This window comes from Nerophis lumbriciformis, linkage group LG23, assembly GCF_033978685.3.
Source record: "Nerophis lumbriciformis linkage group LG23, RoL_Nlum_v2.1, whole genome shotgun sequence".
NCBI lineage: Eukaryota > Metazoa > Chordata > Actinopteri > Syngnathiformes > Syngnathidae > Nerophis > Nerophis lumbriciformis.
This window is the reverse complement of record NC_084570.2, coordinates 3,220,023-3,246,642: the sequence shown is the minus strand read 5'-3', so window position 1 is coordinate 3,246,642 and position 26,620 is coordinate 3,220,023. Positions and strand designations below refer to the sequence as shown.

The 26,620-nt window shown below is 41.1% G+C and overlaps 1 protein-coding gene and 1 long non-coding RNA gene across 2 annotated transcripts in view; one reads left to right on the top strand and one right to left on the bottom strand.

Moving 5' to 3' along the window:
* Positions 1–1,606: 1,606 nt before the first annotated feature.
* On the bottom strand, positions 1,607–2,134 carry LOC133622513 (uncharacterized). The gene is made up of 3 exons (XR_009817786.1): positions 1,991–2,134; positions 1,827–1,901; positions 1,607–1,721 (listed from the first exon to the last, which is right to left on the bottom strand). It is a non-coding gene; the product is annotated as an uncharacterized lncRNA (long non-coding RNA).
* A 4,542-nt stretch (positions 2,135–6,676) lies between these two features.
* The window catches only part of ctdsp1 (CTD (carboxy-terminal domain, RNA polymerase II, polypeptide A) small phosphatase 1), a 39,040-nt gene continuing 19,096 nt past the window's right edge, over positions 6,677–26,620 (top strand). Inside the window, exons 1-2 of the mRNA XM_061985329.2 lie at positions 6,677–7,458; positions 25,938–26,086. Of these exons, the coding sequence (XP_061841313.1) occupies positions 7,380–7,458; positions 25,938–26,086 (228 nt within the window). The 5' untranslated portion in view covers positions 6,677–7,379. The remainder of the gene's footprint in view (positions 7,459–25,937; positions 26,087–26,620) is intronic.

Genomic DNA, 26,620 nt, shown 5'->3' with positions numbered 1-26,620 from the left:
TGATGTATCATGTTGTATGCATGCATGTGATATTTATCATGTTGTATGCATGCATGTGTGATGCATCATGTTGTATGCATGCATGTGTGATGTATCATGTTTTATACATGCATGTGTGATGTGCCATGTTGTATGCGTGCATGTGTGATGTATCATGTTGTATGCATGCATGTGTGATGTATCATGTTGTATGCATGCATGTGTGATGTATCATGTTGTATGCATGCATGTGTGATGTATCATGTTGTATGCATTCATGTGTGATGTATCATGTTGTATGCATTCATGTGTGATGTATCATGTTGTATGCATGCATGCGATATTTATCATGTTGTATGCATGCATGTGTGATGTATCATGTTGTATGCATGCATGTGTGATGTATCATGTTGTATGCATGCATGTGTGATGTATCATGTTGTATGCATGCATGTGTGATGTATCATGTTGTATGCATGCATGTGTGATGTATCATGTTGTATGCATGCATGTGTGATGTATCATGTTGTATGCATTCATGTGTGATGTATCATGTTGTATGCATTCATGTGTGATGTATCATGTTGTATGCATGCATGTGTGATGTATCATGTTGTATGCATGCATGCGTGATGTATCATGTTGTATGCATGCATGCATGTGTGATGTATCATGTTGTATGCATGCATGCGTGATGTATCATGTTGTATGCATGCATGCATGTGTGATGTATCATGTTGTATGCATGTATGTGTGATGTACCATGTTGTATGCATGCATGTGTGATGTATCATGTTGTATGCATGCATGTGTGATGTATCATGTTTTATGCATGCATGTGTGATGTATCATGTTGTATGCATGCATGTGTGATGTATCATGTTTTATGCATGCATGTGTGATGTATCATGTTGTATGCATGCATGTGTGATGTATCATGTTTTATGCATGCATGTGTACCCAGGTAACACGTGAACGTTCTGTGAACGTTAGGAGAACGTAGTGGCATTGTTATGGGAACGTTAGTTTGTAACGTTCAAAGAACGTGAGGTTGTGGAGTTCTTGCTTGGTTAGCAGAACGTTAGCCATGAACGTTTGGCAAGAACGTTTAGGGAACTGTTTAGGAACATGCTATTTTCGTCTGCTTTTGTGCTATATTGTCAGGACTAACACTCAAACAGAAAATTCAACAATAATTCTTTATTAGTGATAATTATAATACAATAGAAATGGAATGCAGTGGTATTTACGTCTGTTTTTGTGCTATATTGTCAGGACTGACACTCAAAACAGAAAATTCAACAATAATTCTTTATTAGTGATAATTATAATACAATAGAAATGGAAGTTCTGCCATCCGGGAGAAGCTCAAAGTAAAGCCGCTGCTCCTCCACATCGAGAGGAGCCAGATGAGGTGGTTCGGGCATCTGGTCAGGATGCCACCCGAACGCCTCCCTAGGGAGGTGTTTAGGGCACGTCCGACCGGTAGGAGGCCGCGGGGAAGACCCAGGACACGTTGGGAAGACTATGTCTCCCGGCTGGCCTGGGAACGCCTCGGGATCCCCTGGGAAGAGCTGGACGAAGTGGCTGGGGAGAGGGAAGTCTGGGCTTCCCTGCTTAGGCTGCTGCCCCCGCGACCCGACCTCGGATAAGCAGAAGAAGATGGATGGAATAGAAATGGAATGCTGTGGTCTTGGTCGTGCGCGTCAGTGTACTCCTGCCCCTTCTTGTTGGTTCTCTTCCTGGAAGTAAATAATTATAGATATTCACAAACACAACAAAGACAGCACTGGAATGTAGATGAATTGAATTCAATTAAAACATGGCATCATTTACTCCTTGTTTACCTGCTCAATGCTCACTGGTCTCACTAGCGTTTGCTTGGTTCTTTTCCCTTTCCCTGTTTTCTTCTTCTTCACTTCCTGCAAGTGTTTATAATTGCAAATTCAACACAGAACTGGGATCTTTATGAATTGAATTAAAACATTGGCATAACTACTTTATCATTTACCTGGTCACTCATCTCACTGTCCATTTCCTTTTTACACTTCCCTTTGCCCTTCTTCGCCGTCGCTTCCTCTTAATTCCTCCTCTTCGTTGGAAATAAACTCAAACTCAACTCAATTTTGCCATGTTTTTACTAGAGATGTCCGATTAATAATATCGATTTTTTTCATTTTCATGCTTGAAGTAAGAAATTATTACTTTAAAAAAGTAGTTTTATACTTGTGAGTAGAGATGTTTGATAATATCGGCCTGCCGATACTATCGGTCGATAAATGCTTTAAAATCCTCGAAAAAATTGTCGCACAGCAGCTAAATGAACACTTAGTGTCTAACAATCTCTGTGAACCTTTTCAATCCGGTTTCAGGGCAAATCACTCTACGGAGACAGCCCTCGCAAAAATGACTAATGATCTACTGCTAACGATGGATTCTGATGCGTCATCTATGTTGCTGCTTCTTGATCTTAGCGCTGCTTTCGATACCGTCGATCATAATATTTTATTAGAGCGTATCAAAACACGTATTGGTATGTCAGACTTAGCTTTGTCGTGGTTTAACTCTTATCTTACTGACAGGATGCAATGCGTCTCCCATAATAATGTGACCTCGGACTATGTTAAGGTAACGTGCGGAGTTCCTCAGGGTTCGGTTCTTGGCCCTGCACTCTTTAGTATTTACATGCTGCCGCTAGGCGACATCATACGCAAATACGGTGTTAGCTTTCATTGCTATGCTGATGACACCCAACTCTACATGCCCCTAAAGCTGACCAACACGCCGGATTGTAGTCAGCTGGAGGCGTGTCTTAATGAAATTAAACAATGGATGTCCGCTAACTTCTTGCAACTCAACGCCAAGAAAACGGAAATGCTGATTATCGGTCCTGCTAAACACCGACATTTATTTAATAATACCACCTTAACATTTGACAACCAAACAATTACACAAAGCGAATCAGTAAAGAATCTGGGTATTATCTTCCACCCAACTCTCTCGTTTGAATCACACATTAAGAGTGTTACTAAAACGGCCTTCTTTCATCTCCATAATATTGCTAAAATTCGTTCTATTTTATCCACTAGCGACGCTGAGATCATTATTCATGCGTTCGTTACGTCTCGTCTCGACTACTGTAACGTATTATTTTCGGGGCTCCCTATGTCTAGCATTAAAAAATTACAGTTGGTACAAAATGCGGCTGCTAGACTTTTGACAAGAACAAGAAAGTTTGATCATATTACGCCTATACTGGCTCACCTGCACTGGCTTCCTGTGCACTTAAGAAGTGACTTTAAGGTTTTACTACTTACGTATAAAATACTACACGGTCTAGCTCCGTCCTATCTTGTCGATTGCATTGTACCATATGTCCCGGCAAGAAATCTGCGTTCAAAGAACTCCGGCTTATTAGTGATTCCCAGAGCCCAAAAAAAGTCTGCGGGCTATAGAGCGTTTTCTATTGGGGCTCCAGTACTATGGAATGCCCTCCCGGTAACAATTAGAGATGCTACCTCAGTAGAAGCATTTAAGTCCCATCTTAAAACTCATTTGTATACTCTAGCCTTTAAATAGCCCCCCTGTTAGACCAGTTGATCTGCCGTTTCTTTTCTTTTCTCCTCTGCTCCCCTTTTCCTTGAGGGGGGGGGGGGGGGGGCACAGGTCCGGTGGCCATGGATGAAGTGCTGGCTGTCCAGAGTCGGGACCCGGGGTGGACCGCTCGCCTGTGCATCGGCTGGGAACATCTCTACGCTGCTGACCCGTCTCCGCTCGGGATGGTGTCCTGCTGGCCCCACTATGGACTGGACTCTTACTATTATGTTGGATCCACTATGGACTGGACTCTCACAATATTATGTCAGACCCACTCGACATCCATTGCTTTCGGTCTCCCCTAGAGGGGGGGGGGTTACCCACATATGCGGTCCTCTCCAAGGTTTCTCATAGTCATTCACATCGACGTCCCACTGGGGTGAGTTTTTCCTTGCCCGTATGTGGGCTTTGTACCGAGGATGTCGTTGTGGCTTGTGCAGCCCTTTGAGACACTTGTGATTTAGGGCTATATAAATAAAGATTGATTGATTGATTGATTGAAAATGTACTATCGGAAATTATCGGTATCGTTGTTTTTTTTAATCGGTATCGTTTTTTAATTTTTATTTTTTTATTAAATCAACATAAAAAACACAAGATACACTTACAATTAGTGCACCAACTCAAAAAAAACCTCCCTTCCCCATCTACACTCATTCACACAAAAGGGTTGTTTCTTTCTGTTATTAATATTGTGGTTCCTACATTATATATCAATATATATCAATACAGTCTGCAAGGGATACAGTCCGTAAGCACACATGATTGTGCGTGCTGCTGGTCCACTAATAGTACTAACCTTTAACAGTTAATTTTACTCATTTTCATTAATTACTAGTTTCTATGTAACTGTTTTTACAATACTTTACTTTCTTTTTTATTAATTTACAGAGGTGGGACCAAGTCATTGTTTTGCAAGTCACAAGTAAGTCTCAAGTCTTTGCCCTCAAGTCCGAGTCAAGTCCCGAGTCAAGACAGGCAAGCCCCGAGTCAAGTCCAAAGTCAAGACTGGAAAGTCTCAAGTCAAGTCCTAAGTCCTGCATTTTGAGTTTCGAGTCCTTTCAAGTCCTTTTAACCACAGACTAATATATTAACACAGATTGTGTATGCTTTTCAAACGCTGTATTTATTTATTAAAACAAGTGCATTTTAAATTGCAGGAAAGAAAATTGTGCTGACATTGCACTTTATAATAGCACTATTAACCAGTCATTTTAAACATTAACTCATTCCTTTACAGAACAAACACATTGAAAAATAAAGTGCAAATGTACTTATTTGTACAAAAGTGTTAACATTGAAAACACATGACATATACGTGAACATAACAAAAAAGTTGTACTTTTTATATGTCAGGGCCCTATGCTGCATTGCATTTGCAAAAGACCAAATTAGCCAAGAGTCTGTCAGTCATTTGTGCACGATGGGGGCGTAGTATGATGCCACCATGGCTGAAAACTCGCTCCACTGGAGCACTGGAGGCAGGCACTGCCAAGACTCTCATGGCCACTCGGAACAGTGAAGGAAGAGTCTTCATGTTCAATGCCCAGAACAAAAGGGGGGAGAGAGTTGTTTTGGGTTGGTGCACTACTTGTAAGTGTATCTTGTGTTTTTTATGTTGATTTAATTAAAAAAAGACAAAATATATATATATATTTCTTGTGCGGCCCGATACCAATCGATCCACGGACCAGTAGCGGGCCACGGCCCGGTGGTTGGGGACCACTGAGGTAAACAACCAACAGTATGTCAGAAAGCTAGCTAAAACGGTACACATATTCATAATATAGTATACATTTGAACTGACCTTTATTTGACTATTTTTGTCTTTTTTTAGGTGGCTAAAAAACGCGGTGCTGCTGACCGCCGTCTAACGTTACGTGTGATATATTGACTAACGTAACCGTGCTTAAAAAAAATCACTGAACAAAAAGTATGAATAAGGTAGTGAACTGCAACAGATTCCCGTGTTTGCAATAACGTTATAACATTAGCAGTGAGTTTACAGCCTCACTGATTTAACTACACAGCAAATAAAAGTCACGTTACTTAGCCAATAAACGTTATCTTACATTCAAAACTTACCGTTCTTTGTGCAACTTCAAATGCCGGACGAAGTTGGAAGTTGTTGCCTCTCCATCAGTCATTTTGGAACCGCATGTGTTGCATACTGCAAACCGTTTTGTGTTGACCACCTCGTAATTTTTATACCCAAACAAAAGTATTTTAGGTATCATTTTTTGTTCACTGGCGTGTGGTTTGGACATGTCTTCTTCGTTGGTTGTCCTGCAATTTGATTGGATGAATGCTGTGTGATGAAAACAAAGTAGATCTAATTTGATTGGCTGTTGTACTGAGAGCACACCAGCTGACACACCCAACGCTGATAGACAAGTACACAATGAAAAATACGGAGCGCTCCCGAATAACTTTTTCATCTTTGGGTTTTGGGGAAAGTAGCAAGTCATGTCAAGTCATGTCAATTCAAAAGGCTCAAGTCCAAGTGAAGTCACAAGTCATTGATGTTAAAGTCTAAGTCGAGTTGCAAGTCTTTTTACATTTTGTCAAGTCGAGTCTAAAGTCATCAAATTCATGACTCGAGTCTGACTCGAGTCCAAGTCATGTGACTCGAGTCCACACCTCTGCTACATTATATATCAATATATATCAATACAGTCTGCAAGGGATACAGTCCGTAAGCACACATGATTGTGCGTGCTGCTGGTCCACTAATAGTACTAACCTTTAACAGTTAATTTTACTCATTTTCATTAATTACTAGTTTCTATGTAACTGTTTTTATATTGTTTTACTTTCTTTTTTATTCGAGAAAATGTTTGGAATTTATTTATCCTATTTTATTTATTTTTAAAAGGACCTTATCTTCACCATACCTGGTTGTCCAAATTAGGCATAATACTGTGGTAATTCCACGACTGTATATATCGGTATCGGTAATTAAAGAGTTGGACAATATCGGCAAAAAGCCATTATCGGACATCCCTAGTTTTTTTTACCAATTTTGTTTTTCTTCAGAACTGAAACCCGTAAAAACAGAGTCTGAACTTTGGCGACGCTCCCTTTGGCTGGACCCAGGCAGTTTCAAGGGAACCCAAACTGGGCGTTTCTGTGTGGCAACTCCCACGAAAAGTTTCTGCAAAACGGCGTCAACCTCCGAATTTTTAATACCGAGGACTAAACGGCAAGAAAACCCTCCTCCATGAACACTAACCACGGCTGGAATTCGTCCTTTTGTCGTTCCCTGTATAACATTTCGCATGGAAAGTATCCAACCGTCTGTCAGCCCGCTTCGTGCTCGACTTGTTTACCAGTCGTGTTTTCCAGACGACGGCGCCAAGTTAATGTCGCTGGCTTCGAATGTCTCCAAACGCTACATAGTTGAATATGTTTTGCTTAATTTAACTTATAAGTTCAAAGCGTTAACTTTGTCTTGGGGGTAAGTTTGTTACGAGCTACTTTTTTTTTTTTTATAAGGGACCGTCGTCAAAGTCGCGAGCGCTTCCACGCTTTCGCCATTCCCTTACTGCGCCACTTGAAGTGGAATGGGACGCCTTGAAACCTCCGTGTTTGGCTCTTGAAACTGCGTGGGGGCGTCCAGCGGCTCCATATTGAATCAAAGTTGCCAACTCCGGTGACAACAATGCTGTAAAAGTTCGGGGTGTTCGTGTAAATGGGGGAGCTGTGACGGCGACGAGTGGGCGAACTTCCCCCCCCCCCTGCAAGTTGCACTAGTCTGCGCCACGATCCACGACTTTTGACGGCGGGAGCGAGAAGTGGACGTGATGGACGACCCGTCCTCGGTCATCACGCAGGTCAGCCGGGACGAAGAGGCGAACAAAGCCGCGGAAAGAGGAGATCGAGGTGAGTGGATTGTTAGTTTTCAACTTAAAAACAGCGAAAGTGTCACTTTTTTTTCCTTTTTTTTTTTTTTACTGCGGGCCTCGAGTCTGCACAGCGGAAGTGACGTCAGCGTGCTAGGGGTTAAACGTCTCCTAAACTTTGCACAGGCAACGGAGCTTGTTTCTACAAACCCCGTTTCCATATGAGTTGGGGAATTGTGTTATATGTAAATATAAACGGAATACAATGATTTGCAAATCCTTTTCAACCCATATTCAGTTGAATATGCTACAAAGACAACATATTTGATGTTCAAACTCATCAATCAATCAATCTTTATTTATATAGCCCTAAATCACAAGTGTCTCAAAGGGCTGCACAAGCCACAATGACATCCTCGGTACAAAGCCCACATACGGGCAAGGAAAAACTCACCCCAGTGGGACGTCGATGTGAATGACTATGAGAAACCTTGGAGAGGACCGCATATGTGGGTAACCCCCCCCCTCTAGGGGAGACCGAAAGCAATGGATGTCGAGTGGGTCTGACATAATATTGTGAGAGTCCAGTCCATAGTGGATCCAACATAATAGTAAGAGTCCAGTCCATAGTGGGGCCAGCAGGACACCATCCCGAGCGGAGACGGGTCAGCAGCGTAGAGATGTTCCCAGCCGATGCACAGGCGAGCGGTCCACCCCGGGTCCCGACTCTGGACAGCCAGCACTTCATCCATGGCCACCGGACCTGTGCCCCCCCCCCCCCCCCCCCCCCTCAAGGAAAAGGGGAGCAGAGGAGAAAAGAAAAGAAACGGCAGATCAACTGGTCTAACAGGGGGGCTATTTAAAGGCTAGAGTATACAAATGAGTTTTAAGATGGGACTTAAATGCTTCTACTGAGGTAGCATCTCTAATTGTTACCGGGAGGGCATTCCATAGTACTGGAGCCCGAATAGAAAACGCTCTATAGCCCGCAGACTTTTTTTGGGCTCTGGGAATCACTAATAAGCCGGAGTTCTTTGAACGCAGATTTCTTGCCGGGACATATGGTACAATGCAATCGACAAGATAGGACGGAGCTAGACCGTGTAGTATTTTATACGTAAATAGTAAAACCTTAAAGTCACTTCTTAAGTGCACAGGAAGCCAGTGCAGGTGAGCCAGTATAGGCGTAATATGATCAAAAAACTCAAACTTTTTTTTTTTTTTGCAAATAATAATTAACTTAGAATTTCATGGCTGCAACACGTGACAAAGTAGTTGGGAACGGGCATGTTCACCACTGTTACATAGCATTTCCTTTTAACAACACTTGGTAAACGTTTGGGAACTGAGGAGACACATTTTTTAAGCTTCTCAGGTGGAATTCTTTCCCATTCTTGCTTGATGTACAGCTTAAGTTGTTCAACAGTCCGGGGGTCTCCGTTGTGGTATTTTAGGCTTCATAATGCGCCACACATTTTCAATGGGAGACAGGTCTGGACTACAGGTAGGCCAGTCTAGTACCCACACTCTTTTACTATGAAGCCACGTTGATGTTTCATGTGGCTTGGCATTGTCTTGCTGAAATAAGCAGGGGCGTCCATGGTAACGTTGCTTGGATGGCAACATATGTTGCTCCAAAACCTGTATGTACCTTTCAGCATTAATGGCGCCTTCACAGATGTGTAAGTTACCCATGTCTTGGGCACTAATACACCCCCATACCATCACAGATGCTGTCTTTTCAACTTTGCGCCTATAACAATCCGGATGGTTCTTTTCCTCTTTGGTCCGGAGGACACGACAGCCACATTTTCCAAAAACAATTTGAAATGTGGACTCGTCGGACCACAGAACACTTTTCCACTTTGTATCAGTCCATCTTAGATGAGCTCAGGCCCAGCAAAGCCGACGGCGTTTCTGGGTGTTGTTGATAAACGGTTTTAAGTTGCACTTACAGATGTAGCGACCAACTGTAGTTACTGACAGTGGGTTTTTGAAGTGCTCCTGAACCCATTTGGTGATATCCTTTACACACTGATGTCGCTTGTTGATGCAGTACAGCTTGAGGGATCGAAGGTCACGAGCTTAGCTGCTTACGTGCAGTGATTTCTCCAGATTCTCTGAACCCTTTGATGATATTACGGACCGTAGATGGTGAAATCCCTAAATTCCTTGCAATAGCTGGTTGAGAGAGGTTTTCCTTAAACTGTTCAACAATTTGCTCACGCATTTGTTGACAAAGTGGTGACCCTCGCCCCATCCTTGTTTGTGAATGACTGAGCATTTCATGGAATCTACTTTTATACCCAATCATGGCACCCACCTGTTCCCAATTTGCCTGTTCACCTGTGGGATGTTCCAAATAAGTGTTTGATGAGCATTCCTCAACTTTATCAGTATTTATTGCCACCTTTCCCAACTTCTTTGTCATGTGTTGCTGGCATCAAATTCTAAAGTTAATGATTATTTGCAAAAAAAAATTTTTTTAATCAGTTTGAACATCAAATATCTTGTCTTTGTAGCGCATTCAATTGAATATGGGTTGAAAATGATTTGCAAATCATTGTATTCCGTTTATATTTACATCTAACACAATTTCCCAACTCATATGGAAACGGGGTTTGCATTTCCACGCAGTCTTGTCCAAAGTGTGTGTTTCGAAGTGCATGTTTGACCGCACAATTAACCCATTGATTTTCACTGCACACAAGGCAGCAAAGACTGTTAGTGCAGTGATCAGGTGACCTATCAGGCTATGTCTACACTAAGTCGTTTAAACCCCTTAAACCAGGCCTTGGCAATTATTTTGATTCGGGGGCCACATTTAGAGAAAAAAATGTGTTTGTGGGCCGGTATATCTATTTTAGGAACACTAATACAAAACCTCACAACAATGTCTGATTAAATGCTAAAAACGTTATGACAGACCGCCTTAAAAACGTAATGGAATTGTACTTTTTTCTATGAAAAATAAAACACTGAATATTGACAACATATGAACGTCACACCCCCTTTCGATTGACACATTTTACAATCAAGTGAAACGCAACAAAAATGCAACAAACAGTGAAATATGAACGCAAAGGGTACAAAATAAACCCACCTACAATCTGATATTTCTGATACATCACTAAGCTTTAGAACTTTGTTGTGAAAGTCTCCCACCCCGCCCACACTGCTTGGTGCCTCGTCTGAGCTGCTGTGACGTAGATTACCATAGTAACTAATTAGATGACCATCGTAACTAATTAGGATACCATAGTAACTAATTAGATGATCATCGCAACTATTGCATTTTTCGGAGTATAAGTCGCACCGGAGTATAAGTCGCACCTGCCGAAAATGCATAATAAAGAAGGAAAAAAACATATATAAGTCGCATTTTTGGGAGAAATTTATTTTATAAAACCCAACACCAAGAATAGACATTTGAAAGGCAATTTAAAATAAATAAAGAATAGTGAACAACAGGCTGAATAAGTGTACGTTATATGAGGCATAAATAACCAACTGAGAACGTGCCTGGTATGTTAACGTAACATATTATGGTAAGAGTCATTCAAATAACTATAACATATAGAACATGCTATACGTTTACGTATTTTCCGCACTATAAGCCGCCCCGGGTTATTAGCCGCACCTTCAATGAATGGCATATTTCAAAACTTTGTTCACTTATAAGCCGCACCTACGCTGCGCTAAAGGGTATGTTAATAAAACAGTCGGATAGGTCAGTCAAACTTTAATAATATATTACAAACCAGCGTTCTAAAAACTCTGTTCACTCCCAAAATGTAATGTGCAAATGTGCAATCACAAAAATAGTAACACTCAAAATAGTGCAGAGCAATAGCAACATCAATAACTCAACGTTGCTCGAACGTTAATGTCACACAACACACAAAATAAACATTTAAAGCTCACTTTCTGAAGTTATTCCTCATCCATAAATCCCTCAAATTCTTCTTCTTCAGTGTCTGAATTAAAAAGTTGGGCGAATACGGCATCCAAAATGGCCGGCTCCGTCTCGTCGAAGTCATCAGAGTCAATGTCGCTGTTGTTGTCCAGCAGTTCCGTGAATCCTGCCTTCCGGAAAGCTCGGACCACAGTTGAGACCGATATATCCGCCCAGGCATTTACAATCCACTGGCAGATGTTGGCGTATGTCGTCCGGCGCTGTCTCCCTGTCTTAGTGGCGCAGGTCATCTTGTTGCTTCCTCCACCTACGCACCATTGATTCATTTATGTTCAATTCTCTTGCTGCTGCTCTATTTCCGTGTTCTACTGCGTGACTTATTGCCTTGAGTTTGAATTCTGCGTTGTACGCGTGTCTCTTAATAGGAGCCATTTTGTGGTCTTTACAGATGTAAACACACAAATAAAATGAAACGTAATATCCGCGCGCTTCTTCTTCTATGGGGGCGGGTGGTTGCTTACAGTAGAAGAAGAAGCGCTTCCTCTTCTATGGGGGCGGGTGCTTACCTTGGCGGTTGCTTACCGTAGAAGAAGAAGCGCTTCCTCTTCTACGGGGAAAAAAGATGGCGGCTGTTTACCTTAGTTGCGAGACCTAAACTTTATGAAAATGAATATTAATATTAATCCATATATAAGGCGCACCGTGTTATAAGCCGCACTGTCAGCTTTTGAGAAAATGTGTGGTTTTTAGGTGCGGCTTATAGTGCGGAAAATACGGTATAACATATAGAACATGCTATACGTTTACCAAACAATCTGTCACTCCTAATCGCTAAATCCCATGAAATCTTATACGTCTAGTCTCTTACGTGCATGAGCTAAATAATATTATTTGATATTTTACGGTAATGTGTTAATAATTTCACACATAAGTCGCTCCTGAGTATAAGTCGCACCCCAAACTGTGACTTATAGTCCGAAAAATACGGTATGTATACTAGGGGTGTAACGGTACACAAAAATTTCAGTTCGGTACGTACCTCGGTTCAGAGGTCACGGTTCGGTTCATTTTCGGTACAGTTAAAAAAACACCAAAATATAAATTTTTTTGTTATTTATTTACCAAATTTGTAAACAATGGCTTTATCCTTTTAACATTGGGAACACTATAATAATTCTGCCCACGTTAATCAACATTAAACTGCCTCAAGCGGGAGGCAGCGTGGAGGTAAAAGGGTGTCTAATGCTTAAACCAAAAATAAACAAAAGGTGAGTGCCCCTAAGAAAAGGCATTGAAGCTTAGGGAAGGCTATGCAGAACAAAACTAAAACTGAACTGGCTACAAAGTAAACAAAAACAGAATGCTGGACGACAGCAAAGACTTACTGTGGAGCAAAGATGGCGTCCACAATGTAACATCCGAACATGACATGACAATCGACAATGTCCCCACAAAGAAGGATAAAAACAAAGTAGATGCGAGAAATATCGCTCAGAGGAAGACCTGAAACTGCTCCGGGAAAATACAATAAAAAGACAAAAAGCCACCAAAATTGGAGCGCAAGACAAGAACTAAAACACTACACACAGGAAAACAGCAAAAAACTCAAAATAAGTCACGGCGTGATGTGACAGGTGGTGACAGTACACCTACTTTGAGACAAGAGCTATATTGATGCATGCTTGGTTATGGTTTAAAGTCATATCCAACAATTGCGACAACGACTTTTTACTGTCAACTGAGTTTCGTTGTTTAATGATTTCTGCTGGTGGTGTGCCTCCGGATTTTGTCAACACAAAAAATGTGCCTTGGCTCAAAAAAGGTTGAACATCACTGCTGTAGCGGGTGACTTTTCAAATGATGCTACACATTAGCAGTAATGCTACTTTTTGTAGCAACGCTTTTGCCGCATTCTAGACTTATTACGGTATTCTGTTCAACATCTTCCCGCGTGCAGCCAAACCACCGCAAGACGATGGACCCCCTGCTGTTTTTCTTGGGAATTAATTATTCCTTCATTTGTTACAAGATTCGCACCTTCTTTCTCTCGTATTACCACTCGCACCGCACCGCTAGCACCACAGCTAACGTTAGCCATGTCTCTGCCTCTCTGCTCGGCGAGGGCGTATGGCGTTGCATTCGCGACAGTATGTGACGTATGTAAGAAGGTGCGCTTGTTTTATGTCTCTGTGAGAAGGGGAGACAAGAACGAGTGAGAAACGCCTGAAGTGTAATGCCCGCAGCTAAAAGCAACTGCGTGAGAACGTATACTCCAATGTCACAATATAGTCATTTTCTATATCGCACAGAGACAAACCTGTGATATATCAAGTATATTCGATATATCGCCCAGCCCTAATCCAGACACGCCGGTGTTTCTCCTTCTTCTACATGTACAGACGCTTGTGGAAACCACACACGAATACCTTAAGAGAAAACGATTGCAGCTATTTGGGATACAACACTTCTCAGACGGCAAGAGAACTTCCCAATGTCAGGCCGGGTCAGCTGTGATGTTACTTAGCGAAAAACTTTGTCCATTTGTCGAAGGAGGGACGACGAGAATGCGAGCTCCCGTGGATGTGATTTAAAAAAAAAAAGATAGCGTGTGCTTTGTATTACCTGGCCGTCGAGGAAAACGGCGAATGCATTTGGACTGGCAAAGCAGACTGTATCAGTTATTGTCCACCATGTATGTCGCGGACTCAACGTCTAGGTCCAGAGTATATAAAGTCACCAAAAACGAATGGCAAATGAAAGTGAAGGCAAAAGAGTGAGGAGTGTCCCGACCAGATATCTAGATCCCTAGATTGATTAACGTTGAATGTTCTTTATCACATTGTTTATGTGTCTAATAAAGATTTGATTAGTTTTTGATGGCTCAGGTGTGATTCACTACAATAGGGCCCCACAGCCCACTGGATTCCAGTTAATTGAAATACCACAACACTGGATATTGTTCAGATAAGTTACATTTAAGAATTTGCACACAAAGCAACACTAGAGGTGACTATGACGTGCGCATTTTCCGTGCATGCGTACTAGGTCGCGTTGCGCCGGCGGACGGAGGGGTGCGGGGGTCTTTTTAAACGGTGGCATTGTTGTGTGTGGACACGGATAAGGTTAGGTGTGATTTACCCCGGATAACCTGATCCGGCTTAGTGTAAACGGGGCCTCAGTCATTTTCCCTGCCATCCCATCAAAGAACAAGCAAACGTTTTTTTTGTTTTTTTTTGTCTGTCCAAGCCTGCAAACTCACATGCATTTAAAAGACAAGCGCTTGTAACAAAGTCTGATTTATACATCAAATCAACACAGTAATCCCTTTCAAAAAGTTTTTCCACAAGACATAATGTCCAGACACCCAAAAATATATATACCGTATTTTCCGCACCATAAGGCGCCCTGGGTTATAAGCCGCGCCTTCAATGAACGGCATATTTCAAAACTTTGTCCACCTATAAGCCGCCCCGTGTTATAAGCCGCATCTAACTGCGCTAAAGGAATGTCAAAAAAACAGTCAGATAGGTCAGTCAAACTTTAATAATATATTAAAAACCAGCGTGATGTGGGCGCGCACGGAGTCGTATATCAACATGGTCGGAGCTGCGTGAAAAAAGCCACCCGGCCTCTTCGCGTAAACTTACCTTAACCACTCGCTCATCTTTTCTTCATCCATCCCTTCGAGTTAGCTTTTATGATGACGCCGGCTGGAAAGGTCTCTTTTGGCAAGGTCTTCCTTTTGAATATCACCATGGGTGGAAGTTTCTGGCCATTAGCATGGCAAGCTAGAACCACAGTGAAGGATGACTTCTCATTCCCTGTGGTGCGAATATTCACCGTACGTGCTCCCGTTGTATCCACAGTGCGGTTCACAGGAATATCAAAACTCAGTGGAACCTCGTCCATGTTGATAATGTTCTCTGGCCGGATCTTTTTTTCAGCTATCTTGTTTTTACAATATGCACGGAAAGTAGCCAGCTTTTCTTGAAAGTCTTTAGGCAGTTGCTGTGAAATAGTAGTCCGTGTGCGGATGGAGAGATTGCGTCTTTTCATGAACCGGAAACCTGTCGCTTAGTAGGAGCCATTTTGTGGTCTTTACAGATGTAAACACACAAAGGAAATTAAACGTAATATCCGCGCGCTTCTTCTTCTTCTACGCGGGCGGGTGGTTGCTTACAGTAGAAGAAGAAGCGCTTCCTGTTCTATGGGGGCGGGTGCTTACCTTGGCGGTTGCTTGCGTAGAAGAAGAAGCACTTCCTCTTCTACGGGGAAAAAAGATGGCGGATGTTTACCGTAGTTGCGAGACCGAAACTTTATGAAAATGAATCTTAATATTAATCCATATATAAAGCGCACCGGGTTATAAGGCGCACTGTCAGCTTTTGAGAAAATTTGTGGTTTTTAGGTGCGCCTTATAGTGCGGAAAATACGGTATATCATAATTGTTTACAAACGGTACCTGTCACACAGCAGTAAAACGGCTGATCAAACAAAACAGAAGTCATCGTCATGGCAAGCTCGGTCTCCAATCCGCTAAACGCACTCGATAACTCCACGGGGACGTTTTGGTGAATTTGGGAAATTGACACAATACTAAAAGAATGCCATTGCAAGTAAATAATACTAACACAGACACTTGTAAACATGTTAGCATATTAGTTAATGCTAACGACACTAGCTTGACTACATTACGATAGGCCATAGATTGGGGACCCCTGGTTTAGTAAGTACGAATTGTTTGAGTTACCGTAAATTCCAGACTATAAACCGCTACTTTTTTCCTACGCTTTGAACCCTGCGGCGTATACAACGGTTCAGCTAATTTCTAGATGTTTATTCGCTAACAATCATAATGTTTTGTGTTTAACAAATAGTTTTTTATTAAATACAAGCAAAGGCACTGAAAAAGTGTTATTGTTTGTGCTATTGCGGTATATTTTAGACGAGTTCGCTCACTGTAGGTGCTGCGGAGTCTACAGTATTTCCTTCCGTCCTTGCTTTGAACCAGAAGTACAAGTGCCTGTTCCGTCTTCTAGTTGTCCATAGTGTCTCTACTCCTATGGATTCTATAGAACAGATATAACTAAAACTATTCATACTTACTTAACCGTCCCATGTGTGATGTCTATAGGAGTGTTTTCATGCATGTTTGTACGTGCTATCGTAATGGAATGATTCTAGCGTTGTTAACTTTAGCTAATATGCTAACGTGTTGCGACTCCAAATGTCTGTGTTAGTAATATTAACATACAACATTCTTTTGGAATTGTTTCAGTTTCACAAATTCTTCTGCAAATTCACCAAAACGTCACCGTGGAGTTATTGAGTCTGTTTAGCTGATTGGAGAGCTAGCTTCCGCAGCTAGTGGGTCCATGACGATGACTTCTATTTTGTTTGATCAGCCCTTTTACTGCCGTGTTACAGGCATCGTTTGGTAACTATTAACGTATGTTAATAAACATTTACAAAATCTTTCTGTGTAAATAACTAATTTCACAACATATATGTCTGCGACTTATAATCCGGTGCTGCTACCCATCCATCCATTTTCTACCGCCTGCGGGGGGGATCAAGCCTATACCAGCTGCATTCAGGCGAAAGGCATGGTACACTCTGGACAAGTCACCACCTTATCGCAGGTCCTGGTGCAGCTAATATATGGGAAAATATATTTTTTCTTCAAAAATGTAGTAATTGCCACTTACATACCGATGCGCTCTATAGTCCGGAAAATACGGGTTATGGTAAAACTTGCTTAGAGTAATGAATGAAGAATCCTTTCGAACAGAAATGCTATGGACAAATATACTTCAGGCACAAATCAAAAAGTACATTTACTCTTTCAAAATTTCTTGTAATCAGACAATATTTTCGGTATATGAGATGGATTCTTTACCTATACCGAAAATTGTCTGATTACAAGAAAATTTGAAAGGGTATGTGAATAAGAAGACATAATGAACCTTTTTGAGCAACAAAAAGTACATTGTCAAACAGCAGCACTTGCAGTGAGCGAACGCGTCCAAAAGATGGCGCCAAAGCACAAACATTAACATCTTTTCAGCGTCTTTGTCAGGGTAAAATGAAAACCATTTGTTGAATACAAAACATTATGGCCGTTGGCCAAGAAAAATCCATAAATTAGCCACACTGTTTTATAAGCCGCAGGGTTCCAAGCGTTGGAATAAAGTACCAGCTTATAGCTCGGGAAATTGTAATTATCACAGTAAAATTAAACGGTTAGTATTACCGTTTTCGATCAAACTTATCGGAAAAAAACGCGATTGGTAGTTGTACTCTGATAAACTGGCGCTAGCTCGCTAAAATGAAACCAATGAATGCAAGAGAAATTAACGTCTTTCCCCATTAAGAAACAACCTACCCCAATCTAAATGTATAGAAACACAACTAAGCTATTCAATTGTGCACATTGAACCTACAAGCTGTGCTCTTTTAGTACAAGGTGATCAATATATACCGTATTTTCCGCACTATAAGCCGCCCCGGGTTATTAGCCGCACCTTCAATGAATGGCATATTTCAAAACTTTGTCCACCTATAAGCCGCCCCGGACTATAAGCCGCGCCTACGCTGCGCTAAAGGGAATGTCAAAAAAACAGTCAGATAGGTCAGTCAAACTTTAATAATATATTAAAAACCAGCGTTCTAACAACTCTGTCCCAAAATGTACGCAAATGTGCAATCACAAACATAGTAAAATTCAAAATAGTGCAGAGCAATAGCAACATAATGTTGCTCGAACGTTAATGTCACAACACACAAAATAAACATAGCGCTCACTTTCTGAAGTTATTCTTCATTCGTAAATCCTTCGAATTCTTCGTCTTCGGTGTCCGAATTGAAAAGTGTGTGTATAAGGTAAGACATATTATCTGGCACTTTGTTTCGCAATATTATGCAAACACAACTTTTCTTACCTTCTGGTACCTGCTGATCTGTATTTGGGATCTCTATAAATCCTGAAAAATTGTGCGAGTCCGCCTTTGTAGTCCGTGACGACACCGTAGTCTATAAGCGTCTTTTCATGAACCGGAAACACCAAGAAGCACCACCTTTAAAATCATCCAGGTGAAGTTCGCTTGCTAGCGTTGTTGCCTTCATTCGAATAGTGATGGTGCTGACACTTCTGCTTGCTGCTCTCTGCTCAACAACCCACTGTTCGAGTTTGTCCTCCAACAGTTGCCATCTTGCTTTGTTCCCTCGGAAACTCTGTTTTGTCTTCTTTACCTGGCGCAGGTCATCTTCTTGCTTCCTCCACCTACGCACTATTGATTCATTTATGTTATATTCTCTTGCTGCTGCTCTATTTCCGTGTTCTTCGGCATGACTTATTGCCTTAAGTTTAAATTCTGCGTTATACGCGTGTCGCTTAGTAGGAGCCATTTTGTGGTCTGGTCTTTACAGATGTAAACACACAAAGGAAATGAAACGTAATATCCGCGCGCTTCTTCTTCTTCCGGGGGCGGGTGGTTGCTTACAGTAGAAGAAGAAGCGCTTCCTGTTCTATGGGGGCGGGTGCTTACCTTGGCGGTTGCTTGCGTAGAAGAAGAAGCGCTTCCTGTTCTACCGGGAAAAAAGATGGCGGCTGTTTACCGAAGTTGCGAGACCTAAACTTTATGAAAATGAATCTTAATATTTATCCATATATAAAGCGCACCGGGTTAAAAGCCGCACTGTCAGCTTTTGAGTAAATTTGTGGTTTTTAGGTGCGGCTAATGGTGCGGAAAATACGGTACATGGAGGAATATGACAGTTGGTTTTTTTTACGCTGTGTTCATGGACTACTGAACAGAGGAGGACACCACAACGCCCGCCAGAACACAAACACAATGAAGCATGAGAAACACAAAACATGTAAAATAGTGGGCTTACCAACAGTTTTTTTTGTAGTTATTTTAAAAAATCCAAACATTTTTAGTGTATATGGAAGTACTTTTTGAGCACATTCAACAATACCGCGATAATAATGATATCCATGATAACCTTGATTATTTTGCTCACGATAACCGTGATATGACATGTTCATATTGTTACACCCCTTCTAGTGCCAAATCAGAACTTTAAAAATGGTGCCTGTGCATAAATGGTGCCCACAATGGTACTTAAAAAAATTGGGGGGAAAATGCCTTTTTTTTTTTTTTTCTTTTCTTTTTTGTCCTGTCCAGCTACTCAGGCAAATCATATAGTTGATGTAGATGCCCATATCTGCTGTACACATTTACTTTACAAAAGAGAAGTGTGGGATACTTCTCTTGTTGCCTTATTTGTATTTGACTTTATTAAATGGATTTATATTATTATTTGGTGCAGTCGGGCCGGAGCAGGAGGGGATAGAAAGAGGGAAAAAAAGGAATACCGAGGGGGAAATTGTGGGGACAAGAGGGGGATTAGACAGAGAGACAACAACAGCAGCAAACACAACAATAACAACAACAACAACAACAGAACAACATCAGCAAATAAGATATGTACAAATATGATGGTAAAAGTGAGAGGAAAGAAGCAGATGGTGAAATAAATAATAATACAGAAATGACAATGAACATTATTACACTACAATTAGAGCAATACAAATACCAATAGAAATAGCCCTATTAATAATAAATAATTGCCGCTGTGTCCTTGGGCAAGACACTTTACCCACCTGCTCCCAGTGCCACCCACACTGGTTTAAATGTAATTTAGATCATGGATTTCACCATCTAAAGCGCTTTAAGTCACTAGAGAAAAGTGCTGTATAAATATAATTCTCTTCACTTCACTAATTATTATTATTATGTATTATCATTACATCAGTGGTTAATTTGGTCTCCATAAAATAATGGCAATAATATCATTTATCGGCAATAATTTGTAGGTCAATATGTCGTCAAGCAAAATGTGTTATCGGCCCCAGGCCTAGATGTGCGTTTATTAGAATGAAGGCTATGGCAAGCGGAAAAACATTGTATATTTCAAATGTTTTCCCCCAAATTACGCATTGAAGCCAGAAAGCGCGTTTTATTTGATTACTCGATTAATCCAACAAATTAATCGATAGATTGATTACTAAAGTAATCGTAGCCCTAATACTCATTATTAGGGGGTGTGAATTAGGGGTGTAACGGTACACAAAAATGTCGGTTCGGTACGTACCTCGGTTTAGAGGTCACGGTTCGGTTCATTTTCGAAAATTAACAACAAAATATAAATTTTTTGGTTATTTATTTACCAAATTTGTAAACAAGTGCATAACATACATATACACACATGGTCCATTGCCAGGGTTAATGTGGTCAACAAAAATAAAATAAAAACTAAATATAATAAGGCTCAGAATGGTTTCTTAACAAAATCTTTCTATATATAAAGTGCTGTTTTTGATTGATTGATTGAAACTTTTATTAGTAGATTGCACAGTACAGTACATATTCCGTACAATTGACCACTAAATGGTAACACCCGAATAAGTTTTTCAACTTGTTTAAGTCAGGGTCCACGTTAATCAACATTAAACTGCCTCAAGTTGTTGCTCAGATTAAATAAAATGACAAAACTTTTCTTTTACATATAGAAAGTGCAACATTAAACAGTTACAAGTCAACTCAGCCTCAGATTAACTTTTCTTCCCCCCCCCCCCAGCCTGGCTAACTTGGCAGTAAGAGGCTTTATGGGCTCATTGTTCTTCCACCAGAGAAGTGGGTCAAAATGTAGTTCTTAATGCAATATGGACTTAAATCTGATGCTATAAAAACATTTGTTATTGCTTTAGCCCTGCCTGACTCGCCGAGGAGAGGCTGCTTGAATGCGGTGGTGACGCTTCAAATGGATTAGCATTATTTGACGTGTTGGCAGAAGCTGCTGCTGAACAGGGTCGGCAAACCTCCGTCCTCCATTGTTGTATCGCACCGAAGTGTTCCCAAAAGGGAGATCTTAACGAGGCAGGAGGGTCTTCCAGCTCTGGCTTTTACATGTTGTCGTAGCCCGGTCGTTGCTAGCATGCCGTGTGTTGTGCCTCGGTGTGCATTGTTTACACAACGTGCGGTACGCTACTTAATATGTCCGTGTGGAAACTCGTTCGGTACACCTCCGAACCGAAACCCCCGTACCGAAACGGTTCGATACAAATACACGTACCGTTACACCCGTAGTGTGAATGCAAACCTCTCACGCAGTAACCATCATTGATGAATAATAAGAAAGTTGTTGTCGTGATCTACTCGCAGTGTTATGAAAAAAGCTGTTCCGTGTGTTCAGGTCAGCAATTAAGTTTAAAAGGGACAAGCGGTAGAAAATGGATGGATGGAAGAGTGTCAGACTCTGTGGGCTTCTGTCGGGACGCTACATTAAATACAAGACGTTACTTACACAATATCAGCGCTAAGAAGTTGTTGCATTCATTTAGTTTCGAATTAATAGCCACTTATTTTTTTAGTCTGGTCACTATTGTTTTTGTTCATATAACCGGGTTTCGGCGCCCACCCCTACTTTTTTTGGCCTCATTGTGGTTTATTTTGTCCACCGTTGATGATGTCATAGGCAAACCCAGGCAGGGTGGTTAAGACTATTTGAAGGTTGGTGCAAAATTTAGCCAAATCTTACGAAAAGTTTGTCGGACGAAACCTGGGGTACCACTCTACTAGGCATTACACAAAACAAAAATGTCATTGTTTTCTTCAAGTAGATTGTGATTTATCGGCCTACATTGTATTGGTTTTATACTCTTAAATATAAAATAATGTAACAAAGTGACCCCCCACATCGTACAAATTTCCTGTTTCCTATTTGGGGAATAAAGGCATAGCTGTTTCTAATGTTTCTTTACCATATTCAGTTTCAATGGGGGACAGGTTTCAATTTGGTTCAATTCTTCACCACCCCTACCTACAAATAATCAATATATTGTTAAATTAATTATTGAATTAAATCTGAGGCCATCATCAGTGTTCCCTACAACACTGCAAAATATACTGTATTTGGAGGGGGTGGATGGTGATCATCAAATTTGCACAATTGGTCATGGCTCAATTGCAAAAAGTGAGTTAAAAACATGAAAAGCAAAACAATCAATCAATCAATCAAAGTTTATTTATATAGCCCGTAATCACAAGTGTCTGAAAGGGCTGCACAAGCCACAGATCCCACATCAGGGCAAGAAAAAACTCAACCCAACGGGATACAATGAGAAACCGTGGAGGGGTTTGCAGGTGTGGGGACCCCTGCCCCCTGGGCGACCGTTGCAATGGACGTTGAGTGGATCTAGTTAATAGTGTGAGAGTCCAGTCCATAGTGGGATCATCTTGAGTGGAGAAAAGTCAGCGGCGCAGAGACGTCCCCAAAGTCCCGACTTTGAACAGCTAGCGCCTCATCAGACGGCAAGAGAACTTTCGAATGTCCAGGTCAGCTGTGATTCTACTTACCGAAAAACTTTGTCCATTTGTCGAAAGAGAGCCATCGAGAATGCAGGCTCCCGTCGATGGGATTAAAAAAAGTTAGCATGTGCTTTGTATTACCTGGCCGTCGAGGGAAGACTACGGAAAACGGCGAATGCTTTTGGACTGGCAAAGCAGACTGTATCAGTTATTGTTCGCCATGTATGTCGCGGACTCAACGTCTTGGTCCAGAGTATTTAAAGTCACCAAAATCTAATGAACAATGAAGGTAAAGGCAAAAGAGTGAGGAGTGTCCTGACCAGATATCTAGATCCCTTGATTGATTGATGTAAAATGTTCTTTATCACATTCTTTACTTTCAGGTGTCCATTAAAGATGTAATTAATTTATGATGGCTCAGGTGTGATTCACTACAATAGGGCCCTACAGCACACTGGATTCCAGTTAACTGAAATACCACAACACTGGATATTATTCAGATAAGTTAAATTTAAGAACCTGCACACAAAGCAACACTGGAGGTGACTATGACAAGACCATTGTGTGTGTGTGTGGACAAGGATAAGGTTTGGTGGGATTTACCCAGGATAACCTTAGCCATCTTATAAATGTATGTATTATCCTGTTATATCTCACCTTCTGTATTGTGTTTTGGAAAACAGTTGTCATAAACGTTACTTAATTAATTAAAAAAATAACACCATAGAAAACAAATGCAGTATTTGTGATCGATAACATTTTCGGCAAATCGAAATTTAAGAAACTGGACCGGATAGTGCATTACTTTGAAGTCAACCAATAATAAATAATGAATAATTTGACCCGGCAAATATACCGTATTTTCCGGACCAGAGGGCGCACCAGACTATAAGGCGCACTGCCGATGAATGGTCTATTTTTAATCTTTTTTCATATATAAGGCGCACCTGATTATAGAGTGCATTAAAGGAGTCGTATTAATATTATTATTATTATTATTTTCTAAATGTAAAACACTTCCTTGTGGTCTACATAACATGTAATGGTGGTTCTTTGGTTAAAATGTTGCATAGATTATGTTTTACAGATCATTTACAAGCCACTTTCTGGCAGTCGCTTCCAGATGTGCCGTTTTGTGGGCGGTCTCATTTACGTGGCTCACCTTCGGCAGCGTCTTCTCCCCATCATCTTTGTTGTAGCGGTGTAGCGTGCAAGGACGGGAGTGGAAGAAGTGTGAAAAGATGGAGCTAACTGTTTTAACATTCAGACTTTACTTCAATCAATAACGGAGCAGCATCTTCTCACCCGGAAACAACCACACCGGAAATGTGTCCCGTGAAAAACGGTCCGACTGGAACTCTCTAATAACTAAAGTTCCTCGGGTGAATAATGTAAACTCACTACACCGGTATGTTTTAGCGCTTTCATGGCGAGTTTACTGACAGATATAGTAAGAAGTAAGAATTTTACACTACCTTATATTAGAAATGGCACCAAAACATTTACTACCGTATTTTTCGGATTGTAAGTCGCAGTTTTTTTTCATAGTTTGGTCTCTCTGGAGCAACTTATGTGTGAAATTATTAACACATTACCGTAAAATATCAAATAATATTATTTATCTCCTTCACGTAAGAGACTAGGCGTATATCAGCAATCGTCACACACACACGTCAACCAATAAAAATTTGACGGGGGCGGGTCATGGCAGAAGTGCATTGTGAAAAAAATAATGCTACCTGCTACTACTTCTGTACCTATGAAAATTGATCATTTCAACATTGGCGGTAACTTATAAAAACTGAGATTAGCGATTAGGAGCGACAGATTGTTTGGTAAATGTATAGCATGTTCTATATGTTATAGTTATTTGAATGACTTTTACCATAATATGTTACGTTAACATACCAGGCACGTTCTCAGTTGGTTATTTATGCCCCATAAAGGGAATAAGCGGTAGAAAATGGATGGATGAATGGATAACGTACACTTATTCAGCCTGTTGTTCACTATTCTTTATTTATTTAAAATTGCCTTTCAAATCTCTATTCTTGGTGTTGAATTTTATCAAATACATTTCCCCCAAAAATGTGATTTATACTATAGTGCGACTTATATATGTTTTTTTTCCCTTCCTTATTATGCATTTTTGGCTGGTGCGATTTATACTCCGGAGCGATTTATAATCAGAAAAATACGGTACTAAAAATTGTTGATAGATTTTTGAGCGCTGTGTGTAATGTTCTATATTTTCAATGGAACATTTACAATGTTGGTGTTTACTTGAGACTTATCTCTTATGTTTGACTGCCATCTACTGGTCACACTTATAATTACACCCTGTACCAAATAAAATAGTCCTGGAAGAGATGGCACTGCAGGGAATTCTGGGTATTTGTTCTGTTGGGTTGCGGTGCAAATATTCTCCCGAAATGTGTTTGTCATTTTTGTGTAATGTGGTTTCACTATATGGCACATATTTATGACAGTGTTGCCGTTGTTTATACGGCCACCCTTAGTGTGACATGTATGGCTATTGAGTTAGAATTCCCTTCATTCATTTGTTCAAAATCAATATGATCAATAAAATTGGCCATGATCATAAAAAGACACAAAAAGTGCATAAAAAAGTCTTAAAAAGTCTTAAATTTGACTTGTTGAAACCTGCAGGGACCGTGTTACAATCCAGTAATTTCCCAGCTTGGTCACAATTAAAAGTTTGCATTTCACACTTTTTGTTGTTTTTGGGAGTCTCTCGTGACTATTTTTTTCTACACATTCTGCTAATAATAATCCTGCGATATTAAAAATAGTGTACCAGCAAGGAAGCTCGTGTCCGCACTGCATTATAAAACTGCCGTTCTGCTAGAACAAGCCACTTCCTGCTTTGATACCCGCCTGCTTCCTCTTCCTGTTTTGCTGTAGAGGCTAGCGGAGGGTCAGGCAGCATTTGAATGCGCAAGCACAGGCAGCAGGAATGAAAGAGTGTTGTGTATTGGTAATACCATCACGTCCAGCCCACCAGAGAGCGGCCATGGTGGCATGTTGGTGGTGGTGAAGGTGGTTTGTTTGTGGTTCTGCAAAACAAATGGCAACAATAAGTGAGGGAAGAGTGTTGATAGCATCCAGAGGCTCTAGTGAGGTTGTGTTCTATTGGAGTGCCATGGAAGTAAGATGAGCTAACTGGTCTGCACAACTGTAATTTGCTGAGCACCCCATCTTCTGCAGGTTCCACACCCTCCTTGTCCACCAAGAAGCCCCGAAGTGGCGGCTTATTTTCCATCTTTTCCTGCTGCCTGTGCCGAGACCAGCAAGAACCTCCGCCGGTGAACAACAACGCCCCCCTGCTAGTCGAGGAGAATGGCACCGTTTCCAAGGTGATCTAAACGTTCCAACTCCTTCCTTTTAAGTTGAAACATACAGTGTCTAATAGGGGTGTAACGGTACGTGTATTTGTATTGAACCGTTTCGGTACGGGGGTTTCGGTTCGGTTCGGAGGTGTACCGAACGAGTTTCCACACGGACATATTAAGTAGCGTACCGCACGTTGTGTAAACAATGCACACCGAGGCACAACACATAGCATGTTAGCAGCTAACGGGCTACGATTGACTGACCATACGTCCTCTTTTCACCGGACATGTCCTCTTTTGCGGAGCTGTCAGGGCGGAGTTTCTTAAATGCCTCAAATGTCCGGCCTTTTGAGTTAGGGTTGCATGTATTTTCAATGTACGTTCAGGGTTAAGAAGGGGTTAAAAACAAAACAAATTGTGCGCGCAGCAGCATTCGTGAGGGAGGGGCAGAGACAGAGAGAGCAAGAGAGTTATGATAAATGCGCATGCGTCGCCAGGCTCTGCTTTTTATCCATAGATTTATCAGATTTAGTTATTTATTATCTATAGCAGGGGTGT